We start from the raw sequence: 26248 nt of genomic DNA on the forward strand, positions 1-26248 counted from the left end.
AGTACAGATCTTTTGAGACTAGATGTTTTCCAGTCTTCAGATATTTTGATAATACACCATTAAGGGAGAATGAGGAGGATCATGAAGCTATAAGAGAAAAAGCCTGGCATTAAAAACAGCAGTTTCTAGAGGATTTTATTTTTAATTGGGATTGGGTTACATTACCCTTTTATTTAATTCATATTTCCAGCTGTGTAGTTTTGCTTGCGGAGAAGGCAATGGCACCCCACTCCAGCACTCTTGCCTGGAAAATCCCATGGAAGGAGGAGCCTGGTGGGCTGCAGTCCATGGGGTCCCGAAGAGTCGGACACGACTGAGCGACTTCACTTTCACTTTTCACTTTCATGCATTAGAGAAGGAAATGGCAACCCACTCCAGTGTTCTTGCCTGGAGAATCCCAGGAACGGGGGAGCCTGGTGGCCTGCCATCTATGGGGTCGCACAGAGTCGGACACGACTGAAGCGACTTAGCAGCAGCAGCAGCAGTTTTGCCTGCATACATGGTCCTGGCTTGTAAATAAAATACCCAGTCCCCAAAATCATCATGTTTTATATCTTGCCTGAGTCTGAATCTGTAGTTACTTTAAACTCAGCACTGCTACTAGTGTAAATGCAATTACACATTATTCACATGTGTAATGCAAACTGGCAGACTAAGCCCCCAGCTGATGTGTTAAATGCAGTGTAAAGAAGTTTTTCACACGTTTGAATTGTGTTATTTTCTTCCATGAAAATGCTCAGTATTATTGGCCTGGACTGTAGTAATTGAATCACAGTTGAACTTGAATTAGCCCAAACTGAAAAAAGTCTGTTGTTTGACCTGGCAGGAATTTGTTCTGTATCTGTGTGCTAACTGTAGAAACAATCGAAATATTAGGTATGTGAAAGCTTATTAAGTAATGAGATGATTATTTAAAAAGCAGCAAGTTTAAACTTGTAACTAATTTTCAAATTAATTTATGACATTCCAAAAAATGTGATTCTCTTTTACCTTTTAGTTCATAACTGAAACAGATCAACAGGAAAAGATGAACAGATCAAAGATCAACAGGAAAATAAGTTACATGGCTTGAATTAGTCATTTAGATTTTTGGTTTCCATTGTATGGGAAAATAGAAATTATTTGGTCCCTTAAAATATTTACATGATTTTGTTTTTAATTAGTAATTACAATTTATTCTTTGGCGTAAAGGAATTTTCCTATAATGTTTTGCAGGAAATACTCTATTGAGCTCACCTAATTTCCTTTATTCTTTCAAGTTTAGATATATATGGCTTTAAAGTTCTGTCTACTTGTTAAGTTCATTGTTTATACATACATGAATTCATGCTGGAGGGGAAATAGAGGATGGTGACCATTAGGTTTCACTGGAGCTCAGGTGACCTGGGTGGAGTCTCTGCTCTAGCTGTGTGATCTTGGGAAAGTCCCTTAACTTCTCTGTTCCCCACCTTCCTAATTTGTAAAATTGGTTTAATAATAGCACTTACTTCACAAATTGTTTTGAGTCTTAAATGGCAAGTGTATTTGCATGCTCAGTATGGAGCCCTGCAGGAAGCGCTCAGTAATGTCTGTTGTTAACTCTTGAGTGTTTGATTATGTAATTCTTTCACCAGTACCCTGCCAGTGCTGAGGGGCTCTTTTTTCTAAAGTGCCAGCCACCCCTCTCTGTCTTACTTTCAGCATTCTTCTTCATCCAAGGAGCAGACTAAGGTGGAACAATTAACTTTTGTGGGTTTGTTTTTTAAAAATTTATTTTTTGGCTGCACTGTGTGGCATGTGGGATCTTAGTTCCCCGACTAGGGATTGAACCTGAGCCCCCTGTAGTGGAATTACACAGTCTTAATCACTGAACCGTCAGAAAAGTCCTAGCCTTGGTTTTTATAGCATAGGCGCATGTTACTATTGAGCTTTAAAATGTGAAACTTTACCTCCTTTTTTCATGCTTCTCACCTGACTCTTGGGTGGAGCATTGGAGTAGGTGTTTGAAGTGATGGATTAGTTTCATTGATCACTCAAGTATTTGGACTATTTAGAAGATTGTAGGGGTATCCGACTACAGTACTTCTGTTGTTAGTCATCTGTGTGACAGACTAAAAGTTGTGAACTGTAGTTAGGTTATTTCAGCTTCTCTCTCAGGCACTGTGGAACACATGGGGGAAATTAAATACTATTCTTCTAAGGTATAAATAAAACCTAAGTATATACATTTGTAACAATAAAATACATTGCTGTTTTTTGTGTATGTAGTCAATAAATACAGTTGATCTGAGGAAAGGGAAACTTGAAGGTGAGAGTAGTCATAAAATAGTTTGTCAAGAGGAAGGATTTACTTGGTCTGAGAATGGTTAGAACTTAGGGGAGTATGGAGGGGCTAGATGATGGAGCTGAGACTAAGGTGTACAAGAAAAAATGAATGTGGTATATTTAGAAAGTAGTTACTAAAGGACTTCCTCCACAGAAGGTGACATTTATTGAGCCCTGAAACTCTATGCCAGCTATAGTGTAAGGGTTTAATATGTTTACTCTTCACAGCAACTCCACTTTACACATGAGGTTTAGAAACTTGGCCATACTTGACTGTAAGGCTGCCCCCAGTCCATGGGGTCGCAGAGTCAGACACACCTGAGTGACTTTCACTTTTAATTTTGTTATAGTGGCAGAATTGTATTTGTGCATAGGTGAAGTTTATCTGTTGCAAACAGATAAACCAGTTGTAAGTCAATATCACAGTAAATTTTCTCATACTGCAAGCACCAGTATAGAATATCAAGCAATAGAATATTACAAGAATCATGAAGACTACCCTCCACCCCCAGCTTCCCTTCTACTCTGCTCCCACTTACCTACTTCCAACAGCATAGATTATTTTCATCAGGTTTTGAAGTTTTTATGAGTGTAAACACAATGTCTGTGTCTGGTTTCTTTTAGTCAACACTGAGGTTCATAGCAGTTGTATATAGCTGTATTTCATTTTCATTGCTGTAATATCTTAAAAATTGATTTAAAGTTTTAAAAAAGTTAAAGTTTTTTTTAGCGTAAGAGGCATTGAAAGTGTGTGTAAGGTTCTAAGCTTTATATAATTAAAAATAATTAAAATTATTAAAAATAATTTATGGATGCTAAGGGATATTAACTTCATCCTAACTCTGACAGTGACTGCTAAAACGCTCATTTTATGTATGCTCTGAGTGCATGCTTCTCAACTAGTTTGGTCTAGGATCCACAGCCTGTTTTTTCATTTCTACCACAGACGTTTGTGGGTGGTGCCAAAGTTTAGAGTAGTGGAGTTGATATCTTTGATTATTTTTGCTACAAAATGAGAAATGAGAATAACCATAGATGGAAGGGTGCCCATACCTAATTATTTAAAACAAGAAAAAAAATAGATGTGCCTGGGCAGTCAGTGGTAGAGAGCTCAGCAAAGGAAGGCGACTTTGCAACATCTCTTCCTCCCTCTCTTGTTTTGTACATTGACATTTTACATGCCATGGTTTTTAGCTTCTTCTCCATAGTTCTTCCTCTATTTCTTGCTTATACAGATAATTTCCTTGACTTAGCTGAGGAGAGTAAAGCAGTGGGAATGTCAGATAAGGAAATGTGTTCTCATTTTACTTCCTAGTTTTTCATGAAAATACTCCTCTGTTTCTATCATGCTAAGATTCCTTCGGTAGTTACCCTTTCTTTTACAGAGCTCCCCCATCATCATCTTTTGGCCCTGTTTCCATTCCCTTTCTCTGTCAGGGTTCCTGCTTGAGCTTTGCTGAGCTACCACTGGTTGCTTGCCTCGGCCTTCTTCTCTTTCACATGCATGTTCTTGACTCTGCTGCTGAATCCTTCTCTTGTGCCCATAACCTGTTCAGAACTTCTCTACATGAAAAGTACCTTTCTCAGGTTGCTGCTACTTGAGTGGCATTTTGCTCAAGTATATTTGAGCATTTCAGCGTTTTTGTTTTGCTTTGCTTTTTTAACTGCAAAGTGTTGAAAGGTTGGTTTCTACTTGATGTTTCCAAGTTCCTCATCATCGATTCAGAAACTTGACTCTGTACCATTCGGTTTTCTGCTGTTGTTTTGCTTTAGTTGTTCTTAGCCTTGGCTGCACGTTGGAATTACTTTGAAACAGTTAAAACTCTGAATATCACTTTTAGATTTAGTTCTGATTTAGTTCTAGAGTGGAACCTGAGCATTGAGGGGTTTTGAAAGCTCTACAGATGTTTCTAATGTGTGCCTGTGGTTGAGAACCAGTACCTTGATAGAAATCAGTAGCCATTAAACTGATTCCCTTATCAAGTCAATTCTTAGAACCTGAAGGAGTGTATTTTGGGTTCTGTTGGTCAGAAACCTTCTCTTTAGGCTCAGGTGAGAAAAGGGTTAATGATTTGACGGTCTTGACCCCAGTATTTTCTTCTCTTGCATACTCTTTATTCTGCTGGATAGTTGACTAGATAAATGTCTGTTCTTCTGACCCAAGGGTCCTCAGACCAAGGTCTTCTGTCAGATGCAGTAGGAAGTCCATTTTGTTCTTGGGCACAAGCTGAATTTTCTAGTCTAGCTTTTATCAGTAGTAAAGCTGACATTTCCCGCCCCCCCCCCCCCCGTCATCTCCTTCATTCTCTCTTGCTTAGAATTTTGAAGGGAAATGAGTATGATTACGTGAATTCCCTCACATTGCAACACAGGCTGCTTTTTGTCCTTTGTACTTTCTTTGTGTTGAACAGATTAAGTCACCGGCAGAACCTGGGACACTGTCTGTCTAGGACAGAGGTTGTCTTATGGACTTACTGCTTGGAGGAGAGGAAGCATTGTAGCCTGCTTGTCACAGTGACACCGTTTTAGGTCCAGTAATGTGAAAATGGCAGCACTGTCCCTTCTGCAGGCTGAGGCGTACGGTGGGGATAGTGCTTCAACCACCATATGGTTTCTCAGATTTGGTCTTTGGGTCCCCTTATCTTCGCTACACTTCTTTGGGATAGCATCTGCTTCTGTAACTTGAAGCCTTACCCTTAGATGACAGATCCATACTATTTCTTCTCTTGGACCTTTGCCTGGTTGCCTGCTGCATATTTCTCTTGGAACATTTTGCAGTTGACTCAGACTCAGTAAGGAGATGATAGCTTTCAGTCCTAAGCATCAGCAGAACCTGGACTATCATCTTGGCTTTGCCATCGCCTTTGCGACCTTAGTTGGTGTTTTTCCTGAGATTTACTCTTCTCATCTGTGGAAAGACATGGTAGGATTGGAGTCCTTTCTAGCTCTGACGTCACATGACTATCTAATCTTGTGTGGACCTCCTCTGTACTTGCACTGCCCATGCTGGTCACTCTGTGTAGCCATAGACTATTCCAGGTACGTTCTTGTTTCCCTTAACTAGAATGCCTCTTGGTCTTTCACTTCTCAGTCTTAATCTTCCTCTACAATCCATATCAGTCCTTTTGTTTCTTGTAGAATGGTTCCTGATCATTCCAGTCCACAAATACTTGTTTTCTGAATTTCTACAGTCAGTGACATCACTGATTGGCATTCCTCAAAAAACCTCTTGAGTAGTTATTTGTTATTTACACGTATTACTTAGCCACACGGTAAGCTCTTTGAGGATAAGTCTGTGTTCTGTAGCATAATGCCTTGCACAGATGAGCATTTAATGATTACTTTCTGCATTTTTGGTTAATTCCTTGCAGACTACTTTGTGATCTCCTTTGCTAACTTAGGATAGATGAGTATCACGTTTCAACTGAGATGGTGATTTGATAGCCTCTAAATGGAAAAATCTATTTATTTATTTTTTTTCCAGAATTTAAATACTGTGAATATTTTGCTGGTAGACTATTTTGTGACTTTTGTTTAGTATTTGGATATATGAAAATTAAAGCCACGGATTGAAGGTGTGAGTTATTGAGATGTTGACATCCTGTTAACTGGTTATATATAAGCTCCAAGAATGTGTGAACTTTGTGTTGTTAATCACTTGATCTCCTGTTCCTAAAATTGATGTCTAGACAGAAGTAGGTTCTTAATTAATATTTGTTGGATGAATGAATAATAAGTCTTACAGAACTGGGAGTATTTATTCCCTTCTCTGTATCTCCGCATTGCACTTGAGCTTTCTGTACACTAAAGAGTGTCTTACTATATCTGCTTTTCATCCCTTGGTTGGGGAAAACCAGATGAGTAGTGGATTTTGACCCACAGAACCCCAAATTTGTCTTACGTGTTCTTTTCTGATGGTGTGGTAGATGAGACTGAAGTTCAAGTAGGGTGTTGTCAGTTAGTGTTGGTCACTCAACTGCGTCTGATTCTTTGCGGTCCCATGGACTGTACGAGTGGGTAGCCATTCCCTTCTCCAGGGGATCTTCCTGACCCAGGGATTGAACCTGGGTCTCCCTCGTTGCAGGCAGATTCTTTACCATCTGAGCTACCGAGAAAGCCTGTTGTCAGTAAGAGGGGAGTAGCAAAGAGGATCTAAGGAGTCGGGCCAAAGTGGAGGTGGGAGGAGGTAGTGTCCTAGGTCATAGAGCAGGGAAAGTTGAGAGCATATGGTGGAGTGGGCAGCTCACAGCTGGCCTGGAGGCACTTTGAGGTGAGTTGTGGGTAGCCCGTGGTGACTTTTTCCTGGACTCCATTGTTGTTGAGTTGCTCATTCATGTCCGACTCTTCGTGACCCCATGGACTGCAGCAAGCCAGGCTTCCCTGACCTTCACCATCTCCTGGAGCTTGCTCAAACTCATGTCCATTTAGTCTGTGATGCCATCCAACCAACTCATCCTCTGTCGTCCCCTTCTCCTGCCTTCGATCTTGCCCAGCATCAGGGTCTTTTCCTATGAGTCAGCTCTTCATATCAGGTAACCAAAGTATTGGCGCTTCAGCAGCAATCCTTCCAGTGAATATTCAGGGTTGATTTCCTTTAGGATTGACTGGTTTCATTTCCTTGTTGTCCAAGGGACTCTCAAGAGTCCTTAGTATTTAAATCTGTTAAGGAGTTCTGGGCTCCATAGCAGACTTAAATGATCAGGTCAAGATCTGTGAAAGGGGTAACATTTTTCGTTTTACATTAGAGTCACAAGTAGAGTACACACCAACAAGGAAGCAATGATAAAGAGGAATACATCTCTTGATATTTTGACTCTAGTCTTAGAATTGTGTTTTAAAATCTCATCAGTTTTTCCAAGTTTCAATTTTGTCTTCTACCTACGCTTAGTCCCTTGAGAAACAAAATAACTTGGTATGATTTTTGTGACTTTTTTTTTTAAGAAGGAGTTTCAGTCTTTGCCAAGACTTGTATATCATTTGTATGAAAGGATGAATAGAGTTATTCTTCTGGTTTGGTAGAAACTAATTTTCTTTCAATTCAATAGGCTTGAAAAGTGGTGTTCTTTGCCTTTGGGAAGTTATTCCTGGACTGCTACATGCTAGGGATTGCAGTCTTGAAGATGTACAAATGACGAGCACAGACTTCAAAATCGGCATGATACTTTGGACTAATACCCTGACTAGGGCCAAAGTTAGTTCAGGTCATTACAGGGAAATTCCATATTCTGTCAGTTTCATCAGCAATACAGAATTGACATCAGTTAATTTTTAGAACTGGAAGGAAGTGTACTGAATTGTTAATGGTGATTGTCATTGGCTTGTTATTGAGTGATTTTTAATTTCTATTTTATAGTCTTAAATTTAAGAAATGTCAACAAAACATGTATTTTATAATGCAGTTATTTTTGAAATGTGGTGATGGATACAGTTGATGCTCTGATTCTGTGGCTTCCGTGTCTACTGATTGAACCAACCACAGATGGAAAATATTCAGGAAAAAAATTCCAAGAAGTTCCAAAAGCAATACTTGAATTTGCCCCACTCTGGCAGCTATATACATAGCATTTACTGCTCTTTACTAGCACTTTCATTGTATTGGTATTATAAACGGCCTGTGGATGATTTAGAGTATATTGGAGGATGCAGATACTGCACCATTTTATATAAAAGACTTGAGCATGTATGGATTATGGTGTCTGTAGGGGGTCCTGGAACCAATTCATCACAGGTACTTAGGGACGGTTGTACTAGTAAAATACATGATTTAATGAGTAAAAGGTAGGCATTGTATGTACACTGTATTAGCTTTTTAAGAAAATGCATAGGTAGGAGAAAGGTCTGGAAGAAAATAGGAGTGTTGGAGTGATGTGGGGAGATAGAATTCTGGGTAAAGATTTTGTCTTACAAAGTTTTGGTAATACGTTTGTAATATGCATAAAAGAATCAGTGGCCACTTAGCTTTCATAGTGTATTTTGAAGTAGTGGTTTTGTTGAAAAAAATTGACAATTCAAGAATCGTAGTTGAATGTCATATTTTAGGCATAGTGGGCCTTTCTCGTTTTCTGTCTGGTTGTGAAACGTAAGTGACATGTAGGCTGAGGGAGGAGAAGTTAGAATTGCTTGCTGCCGCTTCATGGGGCTTCTGCGCAGATGTCAGTGCCTTCGTCACTGAGCAGCGGGAGTGACCTGCTGTCAGGGTAGATGGTAGGGCTGCGATGGGAAGTGGCCGTGTTCGCGCGGGGCCTCTCGGGAGGACACGATTTGCAGGCAGTGTGACGTTTTGTCACTTGGAACAGTCCGGGTTTAAGTTACATCCTTGTGGGTCAGAACTGTAAAGAGGGCAACTTCAAGCATGGTCAGTGTAACTGCAGTATCAGATAATTTTGATATGTGAGCAGTGAGGAAAGGAACCTGTAGCTCACAAACTGTTTTCATCAAAACCTTTGTGTCTCATGATTGCGCTTCCTAGTGATAGCGCAAAGTTTGGAAAGCAGCAAATGCCTAACGTGTACATGTTTATTATAGTTGGGACCCACTGTAAAAGAAGCTCGAAGTTCCCCCTCCTAACTGGGTTGAAGTAAAAGTTGTTTCATAAGGCCAAGTGGAAAATTGAATATTCAGGTCATATATTTGATCATTTATACTTTCATTGGCTCCATTGTGTGAAATTAAACGTTAAAAATGGTCTTTAACAGAATATTAGATCTAATCGTTCTGTTAACACTTCATACATTTTTGTCTATTTTATAACTTTCTCTAGCCATCTTCATCATTATGTTTTCATAATGCAAATGACCAATATTTAGAAATTTTGTTCTTTCTTAAGCCTGTAGCAATCTGATATTTCAGATAAGTTAAAAAAAAAAAAAAGAAAACTTCTTTGGCTGGTCTTGTGGTGTGCAGGATCTTAATTTCCTGCTCAGGATCCAGCCCAGGTCCAATGAAAGCATGGAGTCCTAACCACTGGACTGCCAGGGAGTTCCCTGACATTTTAGGCAATTTTAGCACAATCCCAGTGATTAATTTTAGAAGCGATTTTTAGGAGTTAAAAAGGATTATGTATTTGTTTAGAAAATTTCTGGAAAGATGTATAAGAAACTTGACAGTGGTTACCTTTAGGAGAAAAAGGTAAGATGATGGAAGGTACTTTGCCACCTTACATCCTTCTGTGCTAGTACTCCCTGCTTTGTGTCCTTTTTACCATCTAACATTTTAAAACTAAAGATCACGTGGTCTTAAAACAAGTCAGTAGCCCAGGGAACTACAGCTCTATGTATGAATGTAACTCCCTGTGCTCTTAACTATGACTAGTTTTAAGATCACACGGTCACTGTTTTAAAAAGTTTTTCGTCCTGTTTTCAAAGTACATGATATTTATTTCTCCTTCGTTGTCGTTGTTCAGTTGCTAAGTTGTGTTCGACTCTTTGTGACTCCATGGACTGCATGCAGCATGCCAGGTTCCCCTGTCCTTCACTGTCTTCCGGAGTTTGTTCAAATTCGTATCCGTTGAGTCGGTGATGCTATCTGACCGTTTCATCGTTTGTGCCACTTTCTCCTTTTGCCTTCCATCTTTCCCAGCATCAGGTCTTTTCCAATGACTTGGCTTTTCACATCAGGTGGTCGAAGTATTGGAGCTTCAGCATTAGCCCTTCCAGTGACTAGTCCGGGTTGATTTCTTTTAGAATTGATTGGTTTGATCTTGCAGTCCAAGGGACTCTGAAGAGTCTTCTCTAGCACCACAGTTCAAAAGCATCAATTCTTTGGCACTCAGCCTGCTTTATGGTCCAGCTCTCACATCCATACACGACCACTGGAAAAACCAGTAGTTTTTGACTATCTGGACCTTTGTTGGCAAAGTAATGTCTCTGCTTTTTAATGTGCTCTCTAGGTTTGTCATAGCTTTCCTTCCAAGGAGCAAGCATCATTTAATTTCATGGCTGCAGTCAACCATCTACAGTGATTTTAGAGCCCAAGAAAAGAAAATCTGTCACCTTTTCCACTTTTTCCTGTGAAATGATGGGACCAGTTGCCATGATCTTAGTCTTTTGAATATTGAGTTTTAAGCCAGCTTTTTCCCTCTCCCCTTTTACCTTCCTCAAGAGGCTCTCTAGTTCCTCCTCACTTTCTGCCATTAGAATGATATCATTTGCATTGCTGAGGTTGTTGATATTTCTATTGGCAGTCTTGATTCCATCTTGTGATTTATCCAGCCTGGCATTTCGCGTGATGTACTCTGCATATTATAAACAATCAGGGTAACAATATACAGCCTTGCCATACTGCTTTCCCAATTTTCAGTCAGTCAGTTGTTCCATTCAGTCAGTTGTTCGGTTCTAACTGTTGCTTCTTGACCTGCACACAGGTTTCTCAGGAGACAGTTAAGATGGTAAAATGTTCTGACAAATTTCTTCCTTTACATGTCAAATAAATTTATCTGATGTTTTCTGTTTTTATAATGTCCCTTTATTTTCACTGAAATATTGTTTTATTTCAAAAGTCAGTGTGATTTCCAGAAAACTATTTAGAGGTCCTTTGGAACAGTAGAAGATTTTTTCATTTGCAGATCATAACTCAGTAAAACATGAAGTTGTAAACTGTACACAAATTTGGCTTTTTATTTTCTCCTTTCATTATAAGGAAATTTAGTTGTGTAACCTTCAGCACATTGCTTAATTTTTGAGTGTTTTTCTCTTTGTTTAGTTAGACATTCATTTTTATAAGATTACCTCCCAGGACTCGTTTGGATGAGATATGATTTTGTAATTTCATATCTTTTTCAACTCAAAAGATAGAATTGAATAATTCTTAAAGTATATTACAGTCAAAATTTCTAGTTAAGCAAAATCTGCATAACCTCAGAATAAAGTGCATTTGTAGTCTGATTTGCCTCATGAATGAATTCTAATGTAGTGTTGCTTTATGCATATATAAAATCTTAGTCATAGACTGGGGTTTTGAATGAAAATTTCCAGTAATGAAGACATACTAACCTTTTGTGTATGTATGTGGGGCTTATATATGTGTGTGTATGTGTGTGTTTTAAGCAAATTAACATTTGTTTTTAATCATTATACTTAATTCTAGAGAATGAGCCTTTTCTTGATTTAGAACCTTAAAGGAAATGGTGTCTTGGGCCAAGTTTAGGTTCATGGATAGTTATACAGTGGGTTAGCAATCAAATTTAATTAAGCTGCGACAGCTTCTTTCACTAACTTTCCTTCAATTGATTAAATTATGGCACTGAGGAAAATAGTTCTGATCCACACCCTGAGGACTTGCTGTTTTCAAAGGAGGTATAGTGTACTGAAATGTGACATCTCTATTGTGAACTTGTAGTAAAACACCGAACTGCTGTCTTCATTAGGAAACCTCGTTTGGTTACTTGGCCTTTGAAAAACATCTGAACAACAAAAAAATGAAATGTCTTTCTTAATTTAAGCTTTTCTGATGTCTCTTGAAGCAAGACGGTTATCATGCTGCTACTGCTACCAGTAAGCCACTTCAGTTGTGTCCGACTCTGTGCGACCCCATAGACGGCAGCCCACTAGGCTCCCCCGTTCCTGGGACTCTCCAGGCAAGAACACAGGAGTGGGTTGCCATTTCCTTCTCCAATGCATGAAAGTGAAAAGTGAAAGTGAAGTTGCTCAGTCTTGTCTGACTCTTAGCGACCCCATGGACCTCAGCCCACCAGGCTCCTCCGCCCATGGGATTTTCCAGGCAAGAGTACTGGAGTGGGGTGCCATTGCCTTCTCCGATGGTTATCATGACTGGAATCTAAATTGGAAGCCAAATGACTTTATCTCCCTTACAGTTTTCTGAATGAACTAAATTGAAAGGGTCAGTGTGTATTAGAAATTCTGCTTGATGATGAGATGATTTGTAATGGGGGCGGGGCACACACGTCCTCGTCTCTGGGTTGTGTTAACAGACTAGAGGCTGGGTGCATGCTTGGAAAGCTTTTCTGTGTCCTTCACAATTGATCCTCCCTGCAGCCAGGCAGCTGAGGAGATATCCCCTGAAGTGGCAGAACTCCCCATCCTCCCTCTTCTCCTGCCTTTTTTTTCCCCTTTACTATATACTGGGCCATTCAATGGCCTTGCATTGACCGGAAAGACAAAGAGTGCTTTCATACTCCGGGTTTAGCCGTGGCCGGTGTGCCGGGCCTTTGTTAGGACTTGCAGTAGCCCTTTCTCTGTCACCACCCCCAGTCTCATTGTTCATACTTTGCAGCAGCAACTGTGTCATTTTTAGAATTTTACCTCCTTACTTACAAATAAATAGTTGCAAGAGAAAAGTCCAATTTCTTTTAATGAAAAATGCAAAGAAAAGCAGAGCTTAATTTCCGCTTGTAGTTTTTGATAAGAGTGCCCTGTAATAGCTTACGTGCTGTAGTGTGAGACTTGATCTCATTGAAATTATTCTCTGTCTTTTAAAAAGTGAAGTAAAAATGGACTTTATTTCCTTTTTGTATGGTTTTATTCCATCTAACTTACTGTGGGTGCTTAATATTCATTCATGAAATACAGATAAGAATCTTTTTCTCCTGAGTCAGATGGTTTTTAAATTATTCAGTGTTTTTGTGGTTTATTGGATGATACGAAGTGGAGAATTTGGACAGTTATGTGGATTATTTAAAGCATGCCTTTTGCCTCAGTCAGTAGGCAAAAGTTAATAGTGTTGCTTTTGTCCTACATTTTGCTTAAATGCAAGTAAACTGTCGAGATGAAAAGCAGAAGTTATTTTTTAAAATGTGTCACATTTGGATGTGTAAACTTTGTCAGATAGACCTGGACTGTATTTTGCAGTTTTATTTTTAATTCTGTTTTATTTTTAATTTACTGAAGACTGTTCTCTTTCTACACGTGATTCATCTTTTAATGACATATTTTATGCATATAGAAAATTATAGAGAATAAGATACAGTAGAACACAATAGCTTTGTTGTATTTCTATTCTTGAGAGATTTTAGAGGATTTTCTTGAACCCTAGAAGTCTTAATCTGTGCCTTATGAAAGTTTATAGTTTTTCATTTCCTTACGTCACAACTTTCTCCCCTAGGCAGGTTGTTTGTTAACGTGTTAGCCTTGACACAACGCAGTAACTGCTGGAAAGTGTTTGTGACCAATTTAAATTCTGTGTAATAAGCTCAGTATTAAACAAGTAGATACACTAAATTTTTAGATGCCAGAGCTGGATTGTCGCATTCCAAGAAGGGGATATTATAGTAAACATGGTGAAAATATAGTCATAATTATGATATACAAACTGGTATATAAATATGTGCTTGAAATCTTCGGAAAATTTCTGCTAGTTTGTCATTGGTTCAGCTGCTATATTGGTATATTTTATTTTGATCTTCACACTAGAAAGAATAATTGCTCTTAGAGGTCTTGATGTTAGCAGTGATTTAGTGTGTGCCTACTGTATATTAAGCACTGGGTTAAATACCCTAAGCAAACTGTGTATCAGCTCTGTGAAGTAAGTGCTATTATTGCCCTCATTTTCCAGAAGGAAATCCTGTGCTTAGAGATATTAAATGTAACCCCCCCAGAAATCATACAGGTAGTAAGTGGAAGAACTGGAATGCTAAAATCAGATTTATATTTGAGATCACTGGTGTGAATAAATTGCCTCCTGAGATCAGTGTTTCTAGAGTTGTGTACTAAACCTCTTTGACAGTCTGAATTTGGTCTGTTGGTTAAAATTCTGAGCTTTGGGTCGAGGTATGTTCATGTTCTTCAAAACCTAGGTGTTGGCTGGAATTACTGGTTCTAGTTTATCTTTTAAAGGGCTTATGTGCAATGCATTTTATTCAATCCAGAGCTCCTGGACTGACTTATTGCCAGTGACTTTGTTGCTGTATCCATTTCAGTTAGATATCTCATAAGCTGGATGCTTTGCTACCTAAACCTGAAACTAGAGAAAAGGAAAAGAGGATTGGGAGAAAGGAGGAACACAGAGTCTTTGCTTTCCTAGTGGTTGAACAACACTGATGAGAGAAGGTTGTTCTGGAAGAGCCTAGAGTGTAAGATGCTAAGGATGAGGTTGAGAAGGAGAACGACTTGACAGCGGGTTGAGGCAGTGGGGACGTGGTAGACAAAGCTGCCACTGCTACATTTACTTTAGGATTTTGCTGAATATGGGCTAACAGGGTATATACTCCAGCATACATATCAGTTTGTTCTTTTTCCAAAAGAATGTCAATGAGTTCTCTGTCATTGTGAGTGAAAAGCCCTTTGGAGTTTTTTCTTGACGTCTTTTGATGACCATTGTTGCATTAATTTAGCATAACTACATATGTTGGGTGTCCTTATATACTTGGATCTCTGTGCTTCTGGCTTGCTTACCTAGATTTACTCTGCTCTAGGAAATATTCTGGATGTCAGCAGTGTTGAAATTCTGTTCTTGCCTTCAGCAGGCACTGTGAGAGAGTATGATTTAGAGGCAGTACTATTTAGAGGCAGAAGTCAGACCTATTTTAATAATTGTTCTAAGGTATTTTTTGACTTTTGTTTTATTGACGTATTCACTGGTGGTGCCAAATCAGTGGTGTATGTCAAACTGCTCGTGCTTTAGCATGAATCAACATGGTGGTACCAAATTAACTAGTGATGATTGTTGTTTTTCCACCAACACAGATGCTCAGAAAACAAAAACAAAACTTTGATTTTCATTTAATATCTTTGATGAAGCACTAAAAAAAATTTAAAAAATGATTAATTAGATCTTTACTATCGTGTACATTTTTAAATACTCTGTGCAATAGAATGCAGGTGTGCGTAGAATACTTTTGTTATATTTGCTGTTCACTAGCTGAGTCACGTCCAACTCTTTGCGAACCCATGGACTGTCGCACACCAGGGTTCCCTGTCCTTTACCATCTCCCAAAGCTTGCTCAAACTCATGTCCGTTGAGTCAGTGATGCCATCCAACCATCTCGTCCTCTGTCATCCCCTTCTCCTCCTGCCTTCAATCTTTCCCAGCATCATGGTCTTTTCCAGTGAGTCAGCTCTTTGCATCAGGTGGCCAAGGTATTGGAGCTTCAGCATCAGTCTTTCCAATGAATATTCAGGATTGAGTTCCTTTAGGATGGACTGGTTTGATCTCCTTGCAGTCCAAGGGACTCTCAAGAGTCTTCTCCAACACCACAGTTCAAAAGCATGAATTCTTTGGTACTCAGACTTCTTTATGGTTCGGCTCTCACATCTATACATGATGACTGGAAAAAACATAGCTTTGACTAGATGGACCTTTGTTGGCAAAATAATGTCTCTGCTTTCTAATATCAAAATAACGTCTCTGCTTTCTAATATGCTGTCTAGGTTTGTCATAGCTTTCCTTCCAAGGAGCAAGTGTCTTTTAATTTCATGGCTGCAGTCACCATCTGCACTGATTTTGGAGCCCCCAAAAATAAAGTCTGTCATTGTTTCCATCGTTTCCCCATCTATTTGCCATGAAGTAATGGGACCAGATGCCATGACCTTCGTTTTTTGAATGTTGAGTTTTAAGTCAGCCTTTTCACTCTCCTCTTCACTTTCAACAAGAGGCTCTTGGTGCCACCTGCATATCTAAGGTTATTGATATTTCTCTTGATTCCAGCTTGTGGTTCATCTAAGCCCAGCATTTTGAATGATGTACTCTACGTATAAGTTAAATAAGCAGGGTGACAATACACAGCCTTGATGTTCTCCTTTCCCAATTTGGAACCAGTCCATTGTTCCATGTTTGGTTCTAACTGTTGCTTCTTGACCTACATAGAGGTTTCGCAGGAGGCAGGTCAGGTGGTCTGGTATTCCCATCTCTTTAAGAATTTTCCACAGTTTTTTGTTATCCACAGTCAAAGGCTTTAGTGTAGTCAATGAAGCAGAAGTAGTTTTCTTGGAATTCCCTTACTTTCTCTGTGATCCAACAAATGTTGGCAATTTGATCTCTGGTTCCTCTGCCTTTTCTAAATCCCAGCTTGAACATCTGGAAGCTCTTGGTTCATGTACTGTTGAAGCCTGGCTTGGAGAGTTTTGAGCATTGCTTTGCTAGCCTATGAAATGAATGCAGTTGTCTGGTAGTTTTTGTTGCATAGTTGTTCAGTAATGGTTCTAGTGAAAACCACTTAAGTGAGTGAGTTGCAGGCAAAGCTAACCACTTTTTTTCTTGTAACCATTTCTACTTGAAAGAATGATAAACTCTGGTTATTCAAATTTGGATATTTAGGAGATATAGTTTCAAAAATAAACCATTGTGCCTTCCTCTTTGAGGAAAACTGTTACCAGTGATAAAATTAGAGGTTTTTGGTGAAAAAATATTGGACTTATAGCTGTCACCATGAGTTTTGACAGCTTCCCAGTGTTTAATAGACTTTTCTGATGAGATCAATGATGATATTAACAGATTTGATTTTTATTTATTTTTTGAACAGATTGGACTTTTAATGTTGTACAACGAAATGTGTCAGTATCTGGAAAATCTGCACAACTTAACATGCCAGTATTTCCAGATGATCGATGCATGATGTTACAAATGCCTGATAGGTGAAAGATCCACTTAAAAAGCAAGGGGGACTTGCCTTGCTGGTTCAGTGGTTAAAAATCTGCCTTGCAGTGCAGGGCATGCAGATTCGATTTCTGGTTGGGGGACTAAGATCTCACAATGCCGGGGGGCAACTAAGCCCACCAAATAAATAAATATTTTAAAAAATCTTGAAAAGTAATCTGAATTAATTTTACTGCATTTGTGTATGAAAAGTATGGTTTTTAGATTTCAAATTGCATATAACCTGTAAAAACTACCACTAATCAAGTTTTGGTATAATAATAAAAAAGAAAAAGCACAATTATCAAGAAAGACTATTAACATACTCCTTCCCTTTTCCAGCCATACATCTGCTGTGTATGTGAGACCATCTTTTCTTCACAGACTTCAAAATAACATGTTGCAACAGACTGATGCAGAATCACATATTAAAATATTAGCTGATCTTCTGTTAAACTAGACATTAAAGTGATTTCCAAAAACGGGAAACAGTGTCACTCTTCTCCAAGAAAAAATTATATGGCTATTTTAAAGTTAAAATTTTTGGTTGTGTTTACATACAGTTAGTTTATTACCTTAAAATAGTAGATATTCAAAATTTTCTCAGTTTTATTTTCTGATATGATAAATGTACTTATATAATCCGTTTAAGCAAAAGCTCTTAAGATTCCTCACTAACTTTTAAATGTAAAAGAATTCTGAGGTCATGAAGTTTAGAAACACAAATTGTACCATATCAGCAACTAAAGCTGTCATTTCTTTGCTCTTGTTATTTTAATGAGATAATTGTTTTAAAGGGGAAATAAACTTTTTGTTAGAGCTTATTAATAATTTCTATTTCTGCTTCATTGAGTACACTAAAGCCTTTGTGTGAATCACAGCAACCTGTGGGAAATTCTTAAAGACATGGGAATATCAGACCACCTTACTTGCCTCCTGTGAAACCTGTATGCAGGTCAAGAAGCAGCAGTTAGAACTGGACATGGAACAACGAACTGGTTTCAGATCCAGAAAGGAGTATGTCAAGGCTGCGTGGTGTCACCCTGCTTATTTAACTTATGTGCAGAGTACATCATGCGAAATACTGGACTGGATGAAACACAAGCTGGAATCAAGATTGCCGGGAGAAATATCAATAACCTCGGATATGCAGATGACACCACCCTTATGGCAGAAATCGTAGAAGAATAGAGAGCCTCTTGATGAAGGTGTAAGAGGAGAGTGAAAAAGCTGGCTTAAAATTCAACATTCAAAAAGCGAAGATCATGGCATCTGGTCCCATCACTTCATGGCAAATAGATGGGGAAACAATGGAAACAGGGACTGATTTTATTTTCTTGGGCTCCAAACTCACTGCAGATGGTGACTGCAGCCACTTGCTCCTTGGAAGGAAAGCTATGATCAACCTAGACAGCATATCAAAAAGCAGAGACATTACTATGCCAACAAAAGTCTGTCTAGTCAAAGCTATGTTTTTTCCAGTAGTCATATATGGATGTGAGAGTTGGACCATAAAGAACTCTGAGAGCTAAAGAATTGGCTTTCGAACTGTGGTGTTGGAGAAGACTCTTGAGAGACCCCCTTAGACTGCAGTGACATCAAATCAGTCAATCCTAAAGGTAATCAACCCTGAATATTCATTGGAAGGACAGATGCTGAAGCTGAAACTGCAATACTTTGGCCACCTGATATGAAGAGCTGACTCATTGGAAAAGACCCTGATGCTGGGAAAGATTGAAGGCAGGTGGAGAAGGAGGCGACAGAGGATGAGATGGTTGGATGGCATCTTTAACTTAATGGAGATGAGTTTGAGTAAGCTCTGGGAGATGGTGAAGGACAGGGAAGCCTGGCATGCTGCAGTCTATGGGGTCGCAAGGAGTCAGACGCGACTGAGCAACAACATTAATTATTTAGTTTCTATAATTACTTTGTTAGCAGTTATATCAATCACCTGTGCGTTATTTAATTTTCACAAGTAGTGTAGCCAGGATTTGAATTTAACATCTTGACATCAGAGCACACATTGTTTTTCTCTTTGTCTGTGCCTTGGGGAATGTGGGATCTTAATTCCCCAACCAGGAACCTATACGCCCTGCATTGGAAGCTTGTACTCTTAACCACTGGACCACCAACAAAGTCCTCAGAGTTCGTTCTTATGACATAGAATGTTTGTCAGAATGGTCTGCTTTTCTGCTAGATTTAATGTGTATTAATACTTCTGACAGTTGTATCATAGATGATATTTACTTGTAGCATAGCCTCGTAAATACTCTTTCATTTCTTTCCTCTTTTAGGAAGATTTTTTTCCTTATTTACTTTTTCTTTTTAAAGTATAGTGTGAAAATCAAAGACATAGGGTTCAGAAACAGTTGAGTGTCTGCCATATTTTAGGGTCATCCTACTTCATCTTCATAATGGTTCTGTGTGACAGCTGTTACCATTTATGAGGAAAGTGAGGTTTGAAGAGGTGAAGTGACTTTGCTGAGTTGAGAGGTATTGAAATCAAGATTCACAGTCAGATATTAGTTTTCCTAAAAGTGGTTCAGTTTCCATTCTTAATGTGCTTCCTCCCAGGGAACGTGAGTGGGTAAGGAAAAGTGGGGGAATCTGCACTTATTTCTTTGTCCAGTTCTTTCTTTTGTTTTCTTCCTTCCTTCTCCTATTTCCTTCTCTCTGCATACTTAGAATCTTTCTTTAACTTGGATCCTCTGCATTGTCGGTGCCTCTCCTGAGTGTGATCTGTGGTGCCTGCGTCTGGGCTGGCTGGAAGAGAGGCAAGGTATTTAGGATTTAGGTGCTTTGATTTAGTATTAATATTTAGATACATTGGTTTGATGATTGAAGTAATACTGTGTTCTTTTGGGATCTGCTTGGACTGACTTAAGTGCCATATCCTTTTATCCAGTCTTCATATGAGAAAGTGATCGTTTCGGTTATTTGGACCGAGACGTATTTTGGCAGGGTAATCCCTACCCTAAAAGCCTTTATCAAGAGAAAAAGAGACGCAAACAGCATTGGATTCTAATTAGCTTTGGGACTAATTTGCTTGTGTGAATTATTCAATGAGGAAGTCTTATAAAGTCTTTTGTCTAGGTGGAGAAAGGATGTTAGCATAAGGAATAATAAGAAAGAAAAGTAGTCTCTCACAGAAGGTACCATTTATGAAATACCTACTATAATAAGGATAACTGAAGCTAAGTGAAAGGAAGCAATGTAGGATCTCTTACTATACAAAGCCAGGAAGCATGGAATTTAATCCAGGTAATAGTTTGGAGTTGAATGGATGATAGTTTGGAGTTGAATGGATTTAGATTAGTGGAGGAAAGAAGGGAAGACATTCCAGGTTTTGGCAGTTGCAGGATCAAACAGGAAAGAGCCTAGCATTTGTTCCTTAGGAGAGGTTTTATTTTAGGGCATGGGAAATAAAAATTATATAGGACAGCACCCAAATTGTGGTGGTAATCAAATTACAGGATTTGGAGTTTAAAAAAAAAAAAACAATTGGGGAGCCCTTGACTGTCCATTGATGAACCACAGTATGGTCCACGATCGTTGATCTGATACCATTCTGTATAAACTGAAGAGGAGGCCTCTCCTCAGGAAGCCTAGGCAGCTCCTGCAGCTAGGAAGTGAAGATCTGAACTGAAGTGGTGGCCATGGCTTGTGGGAAGGGGAGACTACGGATGGCTTCTAGGAAAATTACTGGGGCCGTGTAGAGGAAATTGAAGTATGTATAGGCTGAAACTGAGCGGCAGCAATCAGACTGCACATTAGTTAATAATTAGACTGCTGCTGCGTCACAGTAGAGGCAGAATAGATCTTCCCATTTTACTGTTTTATGTATTAATTTTTTTGATTGTGCTGCACGGTTAGCAGGATCTTAGTTCCCCAACTGAGAATTGAACCCCAAGGCCAAGGCAGTGAAAGTGTCAAGTCCTGACCACTGTACCACCAGAGAATTCCCTGACCCATTTTAACCAGTGTAATTTTTTTTCTTGAATTAAAAAAATGCTTAATACAGTAGAATTTATTAATATGTAACATATTGACTTTTGATAGAATAATTATATGCATCTTTGCAGATGTTACTCATAGGAATAGAATTGGTGTGGGGCTGTAACCATTGGAAATGGAGTAACAGGAGAGAGAATTGGGATGTTTGTATACAGTAGTATACTGGTGGTGGAGGGGTGGTGGTGGCTACATACTCAAAATCACTTTTGAAAAATAGGTCATCTTTGAAGAACATGATTGGTTTAAAGAAAAATTTTTTTAAAGACTAGTAAATTTAAACATGTGACACTGAATGTATAGTAATTACTTAGGCCTGGAATTTATGAAAGGCAGTCATCTTGGCTATGTGCATTCTATATAACATAAAATCTTTCAAGAATTTTATGTTGAAATGCCCCTGACTGTTTTAAGAAAGGAAGGAAACTTTCTGGGAATTGGATGGGTCTGGCATGAGTACCCCACTCCAGTACTCTTGCCTGGCAAATCCCATGGACGGAGGAGCCTGGTAGGCTGCAGTCCATGGGGTCGCTAAGAGTCGGACATGACTGAATGACTTCCGTTTCACTTTTCACTTTCATGCATTGGAGAAGGAAATGGCAACCCACTCCAGTGTTCTTGCCTGGAGAATCCCAGGAACGGGGGAGCCTGGTGGGCTGCCGTTTATGGGGTCGCACAGAGTCGGACACAGCAGAAGCGACTTAGCAGCAGCAGCAGCATGAGACAGGAAAAATATTACCTCTAGTTAACGCCATACCTTAGAATCACCAAATAAAATAATGGTGACTTCTTATGGGTCTAATATCCTAAGAAATTATGTTTAGAGTTGTGAAAGTTTGTAGTATTTTTTTGTCTGCCAAGACATTCCCCGCTGCCCCCCAACACTGCAGGGCCTGCTGGGATCTCAGTTCCCCAGTCAGAATGGAGCCTGTGTCCCCTACAGTGGAAGCGATGGGTGTTTTAACCACTGGATGGCCAGAGAAGTTCCTTTGTTAGGACATTTTTGTTGAGTATGAAAAGTAAATTATAATGATGTTAAAGTTTGTATTCTTCTTGTTGGTATTATTTTAGCCAAAATCTAAAGATAATCCGTTTTGGGGCTTTGAGATTGAAAGTTGGTGTGTAGTTTTTATTTGTTCATTATGTATCACCTGGGGACCGGCCCTCCTGGGTGACTCTGAGTCAGGTGACAGAGTTGCAGAATGCTTTGCAGTTCTTGTTGGCTGTGTATTTGCAAGTCGGTGAATTGATTACAGATGTTTCCAGTATACTGATATTATTAAGAATGATGACTACAGGGAAAGGAGAATTATTTATTTTCTAAGTGGTGGTGGTTGGTATTTTATATTGCCATTGTTTATCAAATCTTTTTTTTTTTAGGGGAAAATAGGATTTACTCAAAAAATTTCAAGTGGATGGTAGACTTTAGATACAAGTTTTGCTAGTAAAAAGCATATTAATTTCCCCCATTAGTCAATGAGACTTGTGACTGCAAACACTAAGACATTTTCAAAATAAGAGAGTTTTTAAAATACCTGCCATGATAGCTGATGTTTGTTGAGGTTCATTGTTGGCCAGATACCATTAAATGCCTTAAATGTTTTATTTAAGTTCTAGGGGAGATAGTTTCCATTTATTCATACTTTATTTTTTGAATGCTGAGGCGACTTGAGCAGTGTGTTGGCTAGAGCGAGCATCCCATGTGGTCTAAAACTTGATTCTCAAGACTTCCTGGAGGGCTGGCAAGTTGGTCCTGGCGTGTCAACAGTTAAGAGTGTTATGGATGCAGTGTTCATTGCACTTCCATGAATAATGAGGTGGTCCTGGGGTACTCCTGGGGTACTGAATCTGGTGGCTTTCCTCCTACCTTGGCAGGGTCCTTTGTTGATTCTTCCATTGTCTCACCCTCATGGCTGTGGTCCTTTGTGTCTTTCTCTCAGGTCTAACTACTATTTTCATGTTGATGACTTTTAAATTTCTGTATCTTTGGATCAGATTTTTAGCCTGACTTAAGAATGCATGTGTTCGATTGGTATATTTACATCTCTTGGATTTCCAATTGGCATTTCAGACCTCTTGATTTCCTTTTCACCTCCACTTCAACCTGATCCTTCTCAGGTTGCTTGAGAAGGATCCTTCTCTCCTTGCTAAATAGTACTGCTCTCTTCCTAACTGCTCAAGGTAGAACATCTGTAAACCGTTCTTGGATTATTATTTTCCTTTGTCTCTCCACTCTTACGCAGTAGCAAACCCTGTTGCTTTTACTATTTAAACTTGGCCTTCTCTCCATTTATGTCTACTATCCTACTCTCTTCTAGGCCACAGTCATCTCTTATCTAGACAACTGCTACAGTCTCCTAACTGTCTTCTTATTTCATTTTTTCATCAGTAGAATGGTCTTCAAAAAATACTGTTCAGGTTTGCCCTTCCTCTGTTTAAGCTCTGCCAGTGTCGCCTGTTGATCTTAGAGTTCATATTGTTTAACAAGCCGTGTGCGTGTGCGTGCATACGGTCCCTCAGTTATGTCTGACTCTCTGCAACCCCATGGACTGCAGCCTGCCAGGCTCCTTTGTCCAGGGGACTTTTAAGGCAAGAATACGGGAGCGGGTTGCCATTTCTTCCTCCAGGGCATCTTCCTGACCCAGGGATCAAACCTACCTCTCTTGCGTCTCCTGCATTGGCAGGCAGGTTCTTTATCAGCAGAAACACCAGGGAAGCCCTTAATAGGCCCTACTCAAGTTGAAATGATGTAGCTCCTGCTTGAGTTTCCCAACTGTGATTACCGTTCCCTGCACACTCCCTTCACTCTAGTCTCAATATCATTTTTGAAAAAATTTATTGAAGTATAGTTGATTGACAGTGTAGTGTTAATTTCTGTTGTACATCGGGGATTCAGTTATACATGTGTTTGTGTGCTCTTTTTCACTCTTTTCCATTATGGTTTAGTGCAGGATGTTGAGTATATCCTGTGCTGTGTAGTAGGATCTTGTTGTTTATCCATTCTGAGTCTGTGATAGTTTGCATTTGCTAATCCCAAACCTTTAGTCTCTTCCCCAGCTCCATCTAGTTTCATGATCTTGGAGCACAGCCCTTTTCCTCTGCTGGCCTTTACATATGATGCCCTCTTCCTGCAATGCTCTTTCCCTTGCTTTTTGTAGAATGTATAATTTGGATCTTTCAGATCCCAATTTAGATGTTATCTCTTCTAACTTATCCAGAATACTGTTACTCACTTGTCATATTCTTTTTATTGTCGTACCAGTTTCACCATTTAAATTATCTGGTTTGTTCACTGACTTTCTGTCTATTTACCCCCAGTACCTATTTTATTTACTACTTTGTAGCTACTCAGAAAATACTTGTTGAAAACGAATGATTGCGGTGACTAGCTGCTTAAAAACTAGCTTCTTGCATTTGTCCTTCTAATGCCACTTTTCAGACCATTTGTATCATATTGCTTATGATTTGGGAGCTAGAATAGGGAATTAACAGGGATTGAATGTAAAATGCCAGGCAGGCATTGTGCAGGGAGTGTATCCTGTACTGATTCAGTTAATCCTCAGAGCAATTTATGAATGTTTTATTGTTACATTTTATAATTGAGGGTGCTGCTGTTCAGATATTAACTATGACTACACAGTGTACTAAGGGCTGAAGCTAGGAATGGGACCCAAGGTTGTCTGACTGCAGGGTCTCTAAAGCACAGCGCATTAGGAAATTCTGTGGTGAGTTTGCTCTTAGGCAGGAAAGTAGGATTTTGGTCACTGAAAAAATGGGAAAATGGATCTTACTTGTTCATTCTTCTTTCCTCTTCTCTTTCACCTTTTCACTACTATTAGCTAGTCCTTACAGTCACTGTTCACTCCTCCTGCTCCAGGTGAAGTGAGTGACCTTCACTGTATCCTTGAGAATTCTTTATAATTTTCTACAGCCCTCTTAAAACAGGAAAAAAAAAAAAAGTAGCGTTGAAAAGAGCATTAGTGAGGTAGTGTACTATAGGGAGTGTATTTTTATAAATACAGATTTTTAAGAAATACATGCAAATATTTTTTCTTTAGAACAGTAAGTTCAGAATGAACAGCACAGTATGAGATAGTTGACTTTAATATTAATTTTTGTTACTGTTGAAAGTGGTTTAGATAGGAAAGAGAATCGAAAGGAAGTATGTCTTCCTTTTTCTTTTAATATGGGTGAATATGTTAAAATTATTTTTTCTTCTGACATTTCATTTGTTTTCCCTTTTGTTTTTATTATTATTACTGCTACTACAAATTGAGATTATGGAATAAAAGTAGTTAAGGATTCACTGTAATTGTTACAGAAATAGCAATTATAGGTGACTATTGACATATCAGAATTTGTTTTAGTTAAAAACTAATCTGAGTTTTGGAGAAGGCAATGGCAGCCCACTCCAGTACTCTTGCCTGGAAAATCCCATGGATGGAGGAGCCTGATGGGCTGCAGTCCATGGGGTTGCACAGAGTTGGACACGACTGAAGTGACTTAGCAGCAATCTGAGTTTAAACCATATACACTCTTAAGTTTTTCAGATAATACCATTGTTTTGCTAATGATAATTTCAAGAATCTCACTAGCATCAGTCTATTAACATAGTGCTATAACTCTTCTTCCATCTTCATCATGGATGAATTTAATTAATGTTTGGAAAATTAAGGTGTGTATTATCAGATATTAGATAACTGAGCATTTATTATCTTAAATGGGTAGTCTTATACAAAGTATTGGGGAAAGCTCTTTTATTAGATTAAATTAAGGGTAGGCAACCTATGATCCACTACCCAGCTGCCTATTTTTTTAAATGAGCTTTATGGGAACACACCAGAGCCATTCATTTTCCGTGTTACCTGTAGCTGCTTTTGCATTGCAGCAGTGTAGGTGAGCAGGCTCGTACAGATACCATGTATGCACAAATATTTACTATTTGGCTCTTAGGAAAAAGTTTGCTGGCCCATGGGTTACATTAACAACTTCTAATTTCCCATTGTAAACTTCCATATGTAGTTTTTCACCTTTGCCTCCTTATCTCCTTGTTATTTTTATTAATCACTTTTCTTCTTTATTTCTTTTGTTCATCTATTTTCTGATTGACTCTTCTGTCGTCTCTATTCTGTTACTGATACCACCCGATGATTTTTTTTAAAAGATATTGTATCATTCAGGTCCAAAATTTCCACTTGGTTCTTTTTTATAGTTTGTATCAACCTGCTGCTGATTTCTGTCTCTCCCTTCACTTCAGATGGGTCTACCTTTACCTCTTGGAGCATAGTTAAAATAATTGCTCTTATGTTCTGTGCTTGGTAATTCTAGCAAGTAACATCGGAGTCTTTTCAAGATTGGCGTGTATTAATTGTCTTCTAAGAATTGGTTAGATTTGCTTGGTTCTTTG

General features: G+C 38.9%; 1 protein-coding gene across 3 annotated transcripts in view; it reads left to right on the forward strand.

Annotated features, from left to right (window-relative positions):
* The first annotated feature begins 5089 nt into the window (after nucleotides 1–5089).
* Nucleotides 5090–26248, forward strand: part of EIF4G3 (eukaryotic translation initiation factor 4 gamma 3) — a 301001-nt gene continuing 279842 nt past the window's right edge. For all 3 annotated transcript variants that reach the window (XM_027521372.1, XM_027521381.1, XM_027521391.1), the window contains exon 1: nucleotides 5090–5343. In XM_027521372.1, coding sequence (XP_027377173.1) covers nucleotides 5105–5343 — 239 coding nt within the window. In that variant the 5' untranslated portion in view covers nucleotides 5090–5104. The remainder of the gene's footprint in view (nucleotides 5344–26248) is intronic.

The sequence above is a fragment of the Bos indicus x Bos taurus genome, chromosome 2 (genome assembly GCF_003369695.1).
Source record: "Bos indicus x Bos taurus breed Angus x Brahman F1 hybrid chromosome 2, Bos_hybrid_MaternalHap_v2.0, whole genome shotgun sequence".
NCBI classification, from domain to species: domain Eukaryota; kingdom Metazoa; phylum Chordata; class Mammalia; order Artiodactyla; family Bovidae; genus Bos; species Bos indicus x Bos taurus.